General features: G+C 43.8%; 1 protein-coding gene across 4 annotated transcripts in view; it reads left to right on the top strand.

Moving 5' to 3' along the window:
* Positions 1-14,306, top strand: part of Myom1 (myomesin 1) — a 112,154-nt gene extending 97,848 nt beyond the window's left edge. For all 4 annotated transcript variants that reach the window (XM_021186201.3, XM_029471248.2, XM_029471249.2 and 1 more), the window contains 5 exons: positions 4,988-5,151; positions 8,179-8,215; positions 8,648-8,670; positions 10,041-10,096; positions 13,535-14,306. In XM_021186201.3, coding sequence (XP_021041860.1) covers positions 4,988-5,151; positions 8,179-8,215; positions 8,648-8,670; positions 10,041-10,096; positions 13,535-13,828 — 574 coding nt within the window. In that variant the 3' untranslated portion in view covers positions 13,829-14,306. The remainder of the gene's footprint in view (positions 1-4,987; positions 5,152-8,178; positions 8,216-8,647; positions 8,671-10,040; positions 10,097-13,534) is intronic.

Genomic DNA, 14,306 nt, shown 5'->3' with positions numbered 1-14,306 from the left:
ATCATCTTTTATCAGTATCTCTGGGATGTACCTGGGACAGCCATACACAGGCTACCTCTGCTACCAAGCACCCAGAGCTGCGTTTGCAGCTCTGTGTGTACAGTCAGCGCATATGCTCCAAAACAAACTGAAGCAGAGAGTGCTAGGAGGACTCTGAGTTTCCTATACTCTGCACTCAGAGCCATTTACCATGGAAGTCTCATCCTGAGGGGAGTCCTGGCTTGTTGCTGACATAATTAGGCATTAGCATCTTGTATCTTGCTTGTCCAGCTCCAGAAGGCTTTGGGGACCTGTGTTTGAACTGTATTAATCTGGAAGTCTACCCTCTTCCTAAGCTACCTTTGTGAGCATTCATATTTACCTTGAATTCCATAGATATCTGAATCAAACCAGACTTTCAAACCTAATCCTGATAGTATACTCAACCCCTGGGTTCCCTGAGACATCCTTGGCAGAAAGAGAAAAGAGACATGGCCTAGAAAATCTGTGGGGATGCAGCCACCTCTAGTCCAATCTAGTTTAGACGTTCTTTGTAAACTATTAACAGAGTCCTGCAGCATCCTTGAGGAAGCAGACAACAATGGCTGTTTATATTATTCCTTCCCTGGGCACTAGCTGTCCACTGGGCATTGCTACCAACCAGTCAACACGTGGGGTCTTTTGTAGCTATATAGCTCTGTGAAGTAGGCATTCTTCTCTTCAGGGGAGAGAAAGCTCAAACTTGGGAAGGTGACTTGTTTGTGAGCACATAGCTAAGTGAACTACTGATGGCTGTGCTTCCTCCCCACCCCCCGTGCATGGAAAGTTTCAAGTGTGGGGGAGAAGAGGCGGACCATTGGTTACTAGGGTACAGAATATAACGAAGAGTCTTTGCTGCTTGTGACTATGACTAGCTATAATACATTGTATATTCCAAAAAGCTATAGAAAAAGATTTGGGAAGTTTTCACTGTAAGGAGGAACAACAATATGAACCAACCAGTACCCCCAGAGCTCCCAGGGACTAAACCACCAACCAAAGAGTACACATGGAGGGACCCATGGTTCCAGCTGTATATGTAGCAGAGGATGGCCTTGTTGAGCATTAATGGGAGGAGAGATCCTTGGTCCTGGGAAGGCTCTATGCCCCCGTGTAGGAGAATGCCAAGACAGGAAACAGGAGTGGGTGGGTTGGTGAGCAGGGAGAGGGGGGATGGGATAGAGGGTTTTCAGAGAGGAAACCAGGAAAGGGGATAACATTTGAAATGTAAATAAAGAAAATATCTATTAAAAAGAAGAAATTATAAGCAGGCCATGTGTGGTGGTGCTTACCTTCAATCCCAGGACTGGGAAGACAGAGGCAGACAGTTCTTTTTGAGTTTGAGGCAAGCCTGGTCTACACAGTAAGTTCTAGGCCAGCCAGGCCACATAGAAAAGAAAGTTAGTTTGGGAAGATATTTTTAATCTGATTTAAATACACCTCTGTCTCTTTATGATATAAACACACACTGAGGATTGTCTTACATATATTATTAATGCATACACACACACACACACACACACATATATATATGAGGTACACACATATACACACACACACACACACACACACAGGTCAGAGGCTGGGAAGGAAAGCCCCTAGACTGCGGAGTTTAGGGTACAGGGCATGGTAAGAAGGGCTAAGAAGAGCCAGGACACTGTAACAGGTATTCTTGATGCTGAGAGAGATTTGGCAGCCAGTATCTGCTTTGATATGGTAATCAGACACTTCAGTTTGCCATTTGTCTTGAGTTTGAGACCTAATGATAACATAAGGCATGGTGGCACACAGCTCTGATAACAGTATTTAGAAAACTGAAGCAGAAGAATTATGAGTTCAAGGCCAATGTGGGCAACCTAGGGAGCTTCCAGCCAGCTGGACTGAATAGCAAGTGCTTGCCTCAAAAAACAATGTCAGAAGTCACGTGATGCTGAGGATGGTAGCTTACAGGTGCACATCTGTAATCCCAGTTCTAAGGAGATAAGAGGATTAAAAGTTTGAGAGCAACTCATACTACAGAGCAAAACCTGTCTCAAAACAAGGGAGCAAAACCGAAACAATAAGCCCAACACTACCCAACTAAACCATGTGTCAGTGTAGCTCAGTGGTAGAGCACTTGCCTAGCATACACAGGCTGAGTTCAATCCCTAGCACCACAAAGAAGAAAGGGAAAAAGAACAGGGTAAGTCGAGCAATTAACCAGAGCTGGGCCCCACAGAGCATTCACTAGTGTTTACTAACGTACAGACTGGCATCTGACGGAGCTCTTGGGCATTTGCTGAGTTCTAGAATTAAATAGAAAAATGCCCGTATGGAACACTGTGTCTTTAGCCCTTTGTTCTCTTTTTTCCCCCTGAAAATAGTACAGAGAAGTAATTAAAATTTAAAATAAATCAAATCCTAGGACATTCCTCTGTGACACCCAGGACACTATAATATATCAGTGTGAAGAATGAGGGGAGCAGAATTAGCTGGATCATCTATCACAGTGCTGAGCCTTAGAGCCAGCGAGGTGGCTTAGTGGGTAAAGGCCCTTGGACGTGAGTTCTATCCCAGATGGAAGTGGAAGGAAAGAACTGAATAACAAATTGTTCTCTGGCCTCCACATATGCACTGTGGCACACCACACAGGCACATGCACACACACATGCACACTCTCATATACACACACATGCACACACACAAACATATACATACATACACTCATGCACACACACTCATGCATACACATACACACATGCACACACATGTACACACACACAGTAATAATTAAATACATAAATGTAGTATTTTAAAGTTATGTCCTATGTAAAAGAATCATTTATTTAAGGACTAGAGAAAGTGCTCACTAGTTAAGAGCACATAATGACCTTCTAGAGGACCTGAGTTCTATTTCCAGGACCCATGTTAAATGGTTCACAAACATCTATAACTCCAGCTACAGAGGATCTGACATCTCTGGCTTCTACGAGCAACTGCACTCAGGTGTACATAACCTTTCCCCACAAAACACATGTACATAATTAAAATAAGTCTTTTAAAACCATAATTAGTTTTTTTAAATACATGCACATAGTTAAAATAAGTCTTTTAAAACCATAATTAGTTTTTTTTAGTGAGTGCATTGAGAGAATATTTTAAGAAACTTATCGTTAGAGTAGCAAGGCCTGTGCTTCCTACCGTGTTAGTCTCATTTACATGAGTTTGTCTTATACTTTTGTGTCTACACAAAACTCAGGGCTTGAGAATTATACTACTGTGGGGTTTTTTTGTTTTGTTTTGTTTTTGTAAGTTGGAGGCATACTGAGAAGAACAAACACACCTTTAGGTGGGAGTTAGCCTTGACTTTGTTTTATCTTCTTTGGCAAATCATTAAATTCTATGAATTTTATTTTTCTCATGTAAAATAAGAACAATATGATCCATTGTGTCCGAAGCACTTAGCATATAGAAGGCACCATTGTGAAAGCCAGCCAAAGACTAAATAATTCAAGCAAAGCAGAGGTCTGTCTTCCTGTCCCACTCTCTAAGAAAAAGCTATTATTCAGACTAAAAACTACAGGATACAGATGTGTTTCTTTGCCCTACTTTTATGGCATTTCAATTGCTAATAAATTTAAAGATATGTCAATAAATATGCAATACCTCATAGCATTTAGTATTATTAGAAAACACTAAATATTAATTGGAAGCTAAATATTTTTAGGTAAAAATATTTTGTTTAAGTTCATATTGAAATTGTATTTAAGCTATAAACTTCCTACATGCTTTTTTGGAAAATACATATGTAGATACTATGAAATAGAAAAATTTTTTGGTGGGGGATTTGAAGACAGAGTTTCTCTGTCTCCTTGGCTGTCCTGGAACTTACTCTGTAGACAATAGCCTTGAACTCAGAGATCTACCTGCCTCTATGTCCTTATTGGGTTTAAAGCTGTGTGTCTAGAAGCACTTATAATATGATATCATCAGTAGTTTGGTTAGCCCCTTTATGTACATTTAAGGTACTTTCTTATAATTTTTCTCCTTATATAATTATTTTATATACGTACATATATGTCAATTTTTATACTGCTTTAAAAATGTATTACATTTAGTGTGTGTGTATGTGTGTGAGCACATCCCACAGCACATGTGGAGATCAGAGGACAGTTCATAGGAGTCAGTTCTTTTCTTACCATGTGAGCTTTGGGGATTCACTCCAGTTGCCGGGCTTGGCCACACACATCTTTACCTCTGCACCATTCATTGGCCCTATGCTGCTTTTTAAAATTTCTTCACAGTCTCACAAAATCTTTATGACGCGCCTCTTGACAGTATGAAGAGACTGTTCGACTGTGCCCTGTTTTCTCTATAACCATAATGTTTTTATGTGTCATCAGGGTCTGCTCACAGTGAAAGGGCTGTGTTTCCTTCTGTTTTCATACGTGGTCATAGCACATGCCTCACTCTGTTGACACCCACTCTGCTTTTCATTCACATTTGACTCTACTCCCAAGTGCATATTTATGTACGCCTTAATAGCTCTGGAGCGACATATGTCAGGAGCCCCTATCAGTGTGCTCTTTTACTAATCAAGGTTTGGCCATAGAGTATTTGTGTTAAATATGCAGGAAAATAGTACTTAGTTTGGTCTTCCACCTTTAAAGTGTCTCTTAATCCTGCAAACAAACCCAAGCAAACCTGAAGATAGTCAGGCCCTTGAGAAAGACTGGTCTTGAAATTGATATTCAGTCTACTGTAATGAGTTAGTAGATGTTTGGGCTATCAGTTAGTTCTTGGTCCCTGGAACCCAAATGGTGGGCTTCTGGGCCTATATATAATTGCCCCAAAGTGGAATGGCTTAGGCAGCAGGTCTCATGCTTTCTGAAAGCCTGTGAAAGTTTATGGTATGTCACCTAGTAAAAGCAGAGGAAAGATGAGCTGTTCACAGAAGGAAGCACTGAGGACACTCTCTTTGCCCTAACAGTGGCACTGGGATTAAATACACAGACAGAGTCAAGAGTGGAGTGACTGGGGAGCAGATCTGGCTGCAGATCAACGAGCCCACTCCAAATGATAAAGGGAAATACGTGATGGAGCTCTTTGACGGCAAGACTGGACACCAGAAGACAGTGGATCTCTCTGGACAAGGTAAATGTACTCACTCACATTTACTATAGAATGGACAAAAGCGAAATGAGGTTGTTACACGGGGGATGTCAGAGGAGTTGGTGTTTGAGTGGGTCTGTTCTGATTGGTTACTCTGAGTCCCAATCGTTTTTTTTGGAGCCAGTCTTGTTTTTAAGTTTAATTATATGTCACCTTATGTGAGTGATGCCACTCTACTTAGATCTGGTCAGCTGAGGACTAGTGTGGGCTAGGTTAACATAATGGCCTCCAGTGCAGTTTATTAATGGTGATTTCTTGGCAAGGTAGTCTTAATTGTGGAAAACTTAGTGGACAGACAACCGTAAAAAGCAGGTGGAGACGGCAAACGTGGAGAGAAAGCACGGCTCTTCACGGGAAGACTTTTAGAAGAGATCCGCTGACTCATGATCACATCCTTAAGAGCAAAGAGTGGAAAGGAACTGTGCACAGGGGTGGAGATCTGAGCATATTCATCCAGTCCAGGAAACCGTTGCTTGAGTGGAAAGCTGACTATGAAGGGAATCAGTGACCTACCCAAAATCCAGGAAGTGGTCGGTGAGAGAGCAAGGGGAGAAGGCAAATGGTCACCTCTGAAGTGACAAAGGGCTTCTCTGTCTAAAACTAGAGAGGAGTGGGTGAGAAGAAGCAAAGGAAAGGAGGAAATGCTGAGCAGGACAGGAGGAAGCTGGAGAGATCGCAACTGAGGGTCCCAGATGTCTTAGTGATCTGCGGAGAGACCGGGGCTGGCGCAGGGGCGGGAATTGGGGAGGTTCTGGAGATAAAGGGGGTGAAAAGAGGAACAAGTATATGACTGGCAACAAGCAGTGACCCAAGGTGGTGGACAACTACTGAATAAAACTGAGAGAGTTAAGTGAGCAGCTAATACCAGCATGCTGTTTCTCCCCATCCTCTGGCTGTATTCTCCCCTCTGTTCTTTCTGAAAGAATAAAACCCTCGAGATGAAAGCCACCACAGGAAAACAGGCTAAATCTGACTCATGCCCTTGTGCACTAAGATGCAGTCTTGGGGTATCATACTCTTCGTGTTTTTCAACCTCAGAATAGATTCACAATTTAGACAACAGCTTTCTAAGCATGCAATGAGGGCTTGTGTGTGTGTTTTCTCTGAATCCCCTACTCTCACCCAATCCCTACCTATGTGCCTACAAAGACTCGATGAAGGATCTGCAGTCACAGGAGAAGGTGCAGCAAACAGGCAGGGGCCTTCTGACCCATATTGTACAAGCAGCGCTGTGGATCTCTCCCACCGTTCATCTGACTGTGGGCAATACAATAGACAGGGGAAGCCGCAAGTAGATTTAAAACATTTCAAAAATTATTTTTAACAACAAAGCTTAGGCAACTACCCCAGTTTAACCCCTCATAAGACAAAGGCTGTGGATCTTCTCACCAGGTTGCCATAGCCACCAAACACATTAGCTTGACCATACATTTCTTTTTCTCAGAGTGGTGTGTGGACCAGAAATAGTTCTGTGTTATCACCCTGTGTTCAACCTGAAGCTCAGTCAGTTTTCAGAGGAGAAAAAACAAGGCCTGACTTTATCCTTATTCTTCCATATGTAAAGTGTGTGTGTGTGTGTGTGTGTGTAGGGGTGTGGATTAATGTAACCCAGTTAAATCCATACTCTCTAGATATAAGTAGGATTCTTGGCTGGGGAGATGGCACCGTGGGTGTGAGAGTCTGACGGCCTGAGGCTGGTTCTCGAGGCCCACGTGGAAAGCTCGATGTGATGGTACACATCTGCAATCTCTACTTCTACCCTGCCATAGGGATGGGGTGGAGACAGGAGAATTATCAAGACACTCAAGGCCAGCCTGACCCAGTAAGCTGAGCAGCTGCAGAAAGGAGACCCTGCCTCACTGAGCAGCTAGTGAGAACTGGCTCCTGAAAGTTGTGTTCCGATCCCTCCACACAAGTCAAGACATACCCTCAACTCACATGAAAATAAATCATATCTATGTGTGTGTGTGAGAGCATGTGTGTGCATGTGTGTATTTATGTGTGTGAGTGTGTATATGTGCGTATGTTTGTGTGCATGTGTATGTTTGTGTGCATGAGTGTGTGTGTGAACATGTGTATATGTTTGTATGCATGTGTGTGTGTGTGTTTCTTGGGCTACAAAAGGGGTGGGAAATGAAATACAAGGATTTCTAAACAAACTTGCCTTTTTTCATGAACTTCAGTCAAGTGTCTCACCCTGAAGTCACGGGGATAAGATTATTTTAGAACCCTGTGAGGCTTGTTTTCTTATCTCAGTCGCCTCCATCTCTGCTCCATTGTGGCTTGAGAAATACTGCTTCAGTGAGAGGAGGGAGAACAGACAGAGAAACAGTGCTCAGTGAGAGGAGGGAGGAGGGACAGAGGATGGGGAGGACCATGAACAAGGCCCACCAGTACGCGTGTGAGCAGTGCCTTAGTGACACCTATTGTTTTCTATGGTAACAAAATTGTATTTAAAAAATAATAATAACAAACAACAGTCTGTGTTCTGTAATGGAGAGCACTGGATTTCAGGCCAGTGTTGGCATACATTGTGATAACTCTGATTCAGTGTGCTCTCCTGCCTAAATGGAGCAGAAAACCTAACATGAACACACTTGAGCCATCTAGCCAGGAGCCTAGGAGGGCTAATTTAATAAGAAAAGGGTTTTTTTTGTTTGTTTGTTTTTTTGTTTTTTCCTTGCAAGGATGTTTAGACAACACACCTTTGTTTGAAAGACTTTTACTGGGACTGTTAGCTAACTTTTTTGTTTAAGGTTGAAGGCTCCTTGCTGAAATGAAAACATCTAAAACCTACTACTTCATACTCCCTACACAGAAAGTCCTTATCTGTCGTGCTGAGAGCTTTATGTGACGCCATAGGCAGTCTCATGGAAAGGTGGTCAGTGACCTAACCTTGTGACTTTAACTTTGGGTTATCAATTCTGACTGATAAAGTTTTAACTAACTTTCTTCTTTCTTTCTTTCTTTCTTTCTTTCTTTCTTTCTTTCCATTTTTTTCTTTTAAAGCATTTGATGAGGCCTTTGCTGAATTCCAGAGGTTAAAGTAAGTTTCCCTTCCTGGCAAGGGCCATTTCTACTCAAGTTCTATTCCTGGAACCCTGTGTTCCACTGGCCTATCTGAGCATCAGAAAGTCTTTTGTTTCAGCAAGCACAGGAAGAGTCCACTTGACACTGTTAGTCGAGCAGCCAGCTCTCTCCAGAGCTGAGCGGAGACTGACTTTCCCCCTCTCTCCTCTGTGTATTAAATGCAGCCTGGTTTCAATGCAGCTCCTCATGGAACTCAGAGCAAATTTCCAATTGGGAGAGCAGCTTTGCCAAGCCTGCACTGACAAATGCCTGGGTGTGTTTAAGTGTGTGGGGGGAGCGGGAGGGGGAGAAGAAGGGAGAGAGAGAGAGAGACAGACACACACACGGGAAGAGAGAGACTACTTGAAATGATACTAACACAGTTCTTCTTTGTCTCTCTCACCCACAGACAAGCTGCCATTGCTGAAAAAAGTGAGTAACTACCTCATACTTAGCACAGAGGCAAACTCAGCATCAGTTTCATTTCCTGGCATATCTACAGATGATAATGGATTCTTTTCTTGCCGGGCTTGGTAGTGTAAGCCTTTAATCTCAGCACTTGAGAGACAGAGGCAGGCAGATCTCTGACTTCGAGAGAACCACAAATCTTAATGGAGAGGCTCTGAGCTAGGTCTGTATAGGGAGATTCAGGACAGTCAAGGCTACGTACTGAGAGCCTGTCTCAAAAAAGAAAATGGGTTTTGTCTCCTTCCTTTTATAAATTATAGATGATCTACATATGTTTTTCACTTTAGTCTTGTGTCTATAGGAAGGTCTCAATTATAACATCTGGTTCTTATCCCCTGCAGACATTGTAAAAAAAAAAATCCCTTGGTTACAAACCATATGATAGATATTAGTCACTTGTAGATACAGTGTATCAGAAGAAAATTAGGCCCAATGAATAATGGAGGAGTCTGAAACACTGTCTTTTTGACATTGGACAAACAAGATTGAAGAGTCACAAAATGAAATAAGACTGGGAGCTATGGTGTTCTGCCAGAGAGGAAGCCTTGGAGTGTGTTAGAGAAGGGCTCCTTCATCAAGTATCGAGACAGTCATACCCAGAACATGCGTGTGTGTCCAGCCCTAGAGTTCAGCACCTCTATTCTCCTATTATTGATATACTCAGCCTCAGAGAGACTGGCCCAGCACTACCAAGAACCAAGAAAAGGGAGCTATCTAAGGAGAACCTCAGAGGAGGCCCACAACTGCACAGCCCCCCAGAGCTCCCAGATTATAGCCCTTCTAGTATGCAACTGTATTCATCATAGGGAATGATGATGGGATGTTGTGCTTTCCTGAGCTTACACCTGCTGAACTACACAAGGACTAGAGCTGGATATAACCATGAAAATCATACAGCAGGTCTTTATGTGACAAGGTAGGTCCAAGCTGGTGCTATAGGTACAGCTTCGGGCACCTGTGCATGTGCGCAGTAAGTAAAGAAGGATTAAAACCAGAGCCACTGCCGGGCGTGGTGGCGCACGCCTTTAATCCCAGCACTCGGGAGGCAGAGGCAGGCGGATTTCTGAGTTCGAGGCCAGCCTGGTCTACAAAGTGAGTTCCAGGACAGCCAGGGCTATACAGAGAAACCCTGTCTCAAAAAAACAAAACAAATAAACAAACAAAAAAAACCAGAGCTGCTGAGTCATTTCTCATTTTGCATGTTGAAAGCAGTATGAAATAACCACCAGGACAGGAAAGAACAATGTGGGAGGTTTGTGTCATTAAGCATTTTGAGGCCATGGTCATTGGCTCTCCTCATTGCAGAGATTAACCAGAAATTCCTGTGCTTGCAGATCGGGCCCGGGTGTTAGGTGGTCTCCCTGATGTTGTCACCATTCAAGAGGGCAAGGTGAGTATTGTCCTGTGTCCACATGGAGAAAGGTTCCATCCCCTACACCATGGTCCTTCCTTTTGTACCCCACCATCTCTGTCTTATTTCCTTGGGCCTGCACTTGACCAGAATCACCAAATACAGGGCTAAAAGTTCAGCATTCCTGTCATAGTTCCTTGTCAGGCTAGCATCAAGATGAAAGTTTATCTTGTGAGCCTGGATTCAGGCCATTTCTCTAGAGTCATGTTTTTAAACCATCAGGAGCCATTAGGCTGTTTGAAAACGAACCTGAGAGCGTTAGCTCTTAACCGTGTAACCATAAAAGAAAGAAATTATTCCAGCATACTGGAAGGTGCCATGCTATCTCGTGGTTACAGGGAAACATGCTGCCTGCCCCATGAGTTTTTATTAGCTCCATCCCTGATGAAATCCAATCTCTCCATTTGATGCTAAACTGGTATTTCCTGGCTTCTTCCATCCAAGAGGCCATGGCTGTGCTCTCTGACCTGTAAAGCAGGCAGAGTGGTCCTTGCCTGTAATCTAAGGACTCAGTGGGGAAATCTAGAGCTCAAAGCCACCTTTGGCTACATAGCCAGACCCCACATCAACCAAAAGAGGTTTAATATACATCTTGTGAGTCCAGAGAGACCCGTAGTGAAATAAAACCTTTTCCTACCCAGAAGAGCAGTGGCTGCATCGGTGTGGGTGGGAAGCCAGGCAGAGCGTCTGGATCAAAGCAAGGCTGTAGATTCTGTGCAATACATTTCTTTGTAGGTAGAAAATACCATAGTCGCCTTTCAGCTCAACCTCTGAGAGCAGTTTCTGTTGTTACACTGTCTCCTCTGCTTTCCTCACTCCACGAGGGTGAACTCACTGGGCAGTAGTGACAATTAGGGGAGAATGTATGTGAAAGTACTCCACAGCTCAGCTCTCAAGGATGGATGCTCGTCTTCCACAATGCCTGCCTACAATGTTTGCAGTTTCAGTTTGACTTAATTACATTTCACCCCAAGTAATCCTCAGATTCCCAAACCTGAACCTGGTCTGTTTGGGTACATTTAATGATAATGATTTGACTCATTTAAAAATTATACATGCATTCATTCCTTTATTGGAGGACGTGCTATAGTACGTGTGTGGAAGTCAGAGCGGCATTTACAGGTTTTGGGTCACTCCTTCCACAGTGTGTTACTCGGGGATTGAACTCGAGTCACCCAGTTTGGCAGCAAGCATCTTTACCCTCAGAGCCATTTTTCCAGCTTGTACTTTTCTCGTTCTTAAATGGAGAGTAGTTCAGTAAAAATGCTCATTTAAACTAGCATGGCAGCACATGCTTATAAACCCAGCATTATAAGCGAGAGAATCCCAGGTCAAGCTTGAGCTCCACAGCCTGTCTCTAAAACTTGCTAACTAATGATGAGATGTAAGGAAGTTCTGTGAGCTACCCGGCTGTGCTCCCACAGAAGAGGCAATAAGTTAAGATCTACTGGGAAGATCTCTAAAAGAACACTCCTTTCTGAGTAAGGCCAACTTCATTCCTAATCAAGAATATGTCGTTTAGCCCTAGCCATGGAGAGTGGGTCAAGAGACCATGAACTACAAGGCACCCGCCTCAACTCCAGTGATAAGTGACACACAACAGAAATGCACAGTGTCAAATGCAGGAAGGGTGTGGGGAGACTGGATTACTTATGTGCTGTTGGTGGGATGTACGCCAAAATTACATCAGCTTTAGCAAAAGAGCCTGGCAAATTCTAGGGAGAAAAATGAATCATATATTTATCATACAGCCCAGCAACTGAACCCTGGGCATTTACCCTAGAGACATGGAAAAGCCTGTGCTCTATTCATAGTAACTTCGTTCATGGCCGCCCCAAACTGGAAACGGTACACATGACCCTCAGGGACACACACATATACTGGCACATTCGTCAGCAGCAAAGAGCCAGGAGGCTGATTCAGCAGCCAGGTGGATCTGCAGGGAATTGTGTGCGGACAAAGAAGCAGTTTGGGAAGTTTGCTTACTGTAGACCGTGTTTATATAACATTTTGAAATGACAATGTCTTATAAATGGAAAATTGAGGAGTGGCTGCTGGAGGTTGAGAACAGTGTTGACAATCAAAACACAAAGCTGTGGAACCCAGTCCCAGTGAATTCATCTATAACACAGCTCCCATACCCCAGGCCTGGGAATCACTGCAGAAGAGGGGGCGGAAGGATCAATAGGAAGAGCCGGGGGATCGGGGAGTTTATGTGCAACTGTGTCTCCTACTAACATCAGGGACTGACCCCACCCACCCCAATGTGAGCTGAACAAAGACAGCAATGGGCTTGCCAAAGTAGACAGGGAGAGGAACAGGAGGTCCAGCTAGAAATGCTGAGAGCCAGAGAAACAGTCTTCCCCAGGGAAGAGAAAACCAACTGGTTATCCAATAAGAAATGTTCAGTCCTGAAATCACACATACAAGTAACATTATATTTGTTGTATGTAGGAATATATATGTATGTATGTGTGTGTGCATATATATATATAAAACAACAATTAATGAAAAAAAAAGAGGCCATGAATTTGAAAGAACAAGGAGGGGAGTGTGGGAAGGTTCAGAGGAGGAGAGGAAGGGGGAATGATAAAGTTTTAATCTCAGCAATTATATTATAATCTCAAAAATAAAAGATATGTATTTTTTAAAAGGAACTAGGTTGAGAGGTTGGGGTGGTTCACGGGGCTTTGAGAGCACAGCATAAAGAGCTTGTGGTGAGGAAAATATATCAATCATGGCAGTGGGTACACAACACTCCCCACTGAATGGAACAATCTTAAGCACAAGCCTCTACAGTACTCCTTAGAGTTGCATACAAGAGTCTTACATTTTCTTAATCAGGCAAAGTAAAACTGCAGCCCCAAATGCCAGCGTCTCAGAAGAGTTTCAACACGCCGGGGAATATTTTATTTAGGATGCATTTGGGCCAAGTGCCTCTGCCACAGCACAGGTTTGGCAGGGCCCAGGGAGCTAAAGAAAATGAGGAAGATGGAATGGGGAAATTACTTAGATGATGTAGAGCAGCTGCTGCCATTCCACTGCTGGGCCCTGTGACGCAAATGCAATGCCTAACTGAGCAGGTGGCGAGGAGGGAGTGAGATTTCTCGACTGATGAAGAGGCCCACATCGAAGGGAGTGAAAGGTGTCTGGGTGTTTATGGAGGAGAGAGGAGAGATGGAGAATGGAAAAAAAGAAAGCCCTTCGGTGTGCTGACACAGACAAGCATGCCAGAGTTCCAGAGTCCTACCCTGAAGATGCTCCTTGCACCTTATTCAGAGCATAGCCATGGGCGCCTAACTTTAAACTATGCAACTATTTAAACTCCAGCCCTGGGGCCTTGCAGTTATTGCTGATATGGAGTTGGATTAGAACTAGCTGATTTATCAACTCCCTTCCCATAATCCTGTCTTGCAGGCACTCAATCTCACTTGCAATGTGTGGGGTGACCCGCCCCCTGAGGTGTCCTGGCTGAAAAATGAGAAGCCACTGACCTCTGACGACCACTGCAGCCTCAAGTTTGAGGCCGGGAAAACCGCCTTCTTCACCATCTCAGGCGTGAGCACGGCAGACTCCGGCAAGTACGGGCTGGTGGTGAAGAACAAATATGGCTCGGAGACCAGCGACTTCACCGTTAGTGTGTTCATCCCAGAGGAGGAATTGAGGAAGGGAGCAACAGAGCCTCCCAAGGGCAACCAGAAGTCCAAGTGAGCAGAGACTGGGGGAGTTTTGAGGAGAGCCAGGACCAGCTGGCCATATCATGCTGCTGTCGTGAAAAGGATTGGGCTACAGACAATGAAATCCTCCTGGTGGCTCCGTTTTGTGCTGGCTTAGGAGGAAGTCATCAGATTTCTTATTCCTATAGATGAGGATGCACCATTGAAGACCACATTAAGGGTTTTAATCTACAATTTATGTAGTAAGAAAACATTAGGAAATGATTTCAAGGAAGAAAGGCAGAGGATGTTGGAGAAGTGCTGAGCGAGAGCAGAAGTGAGGTCGGCTTGGAAGCCAGTGGAACTTTACCTCTTAGGAATTGTGTCCATACCTGATGTTCTATCAAAATAGAGGCATGTGGCTGTGGGCTTGAGTGTGGTGGGTCCCTGTTAGTAGAGATGGTGCATTTCTGATAGCAGCCTTGTGAACTGGCCTCCCCCAGTGTGAATAAAGTCTCCTGCCTTTCCTCTTT

This window comes from Mus caroli, unplaced genomic scaffold (assembly GCF_978045245.1).
Source record: "Mus caroli unplaced genomic scaffold, Mus_caroli_1 scaffold_18, whole genome shotgun sequence".
In the NCBI taxonomy this organism is placed as follows: Eukaryota; Metazoa; Chordata; class Mammalia; order Rodentia; family Muridae; genus Mus; species Mus caroli.
Note: the sequence above shows the minus strand (reverse complement) of the source record. Positions and strands in the feature narration are given on the sequence as shown.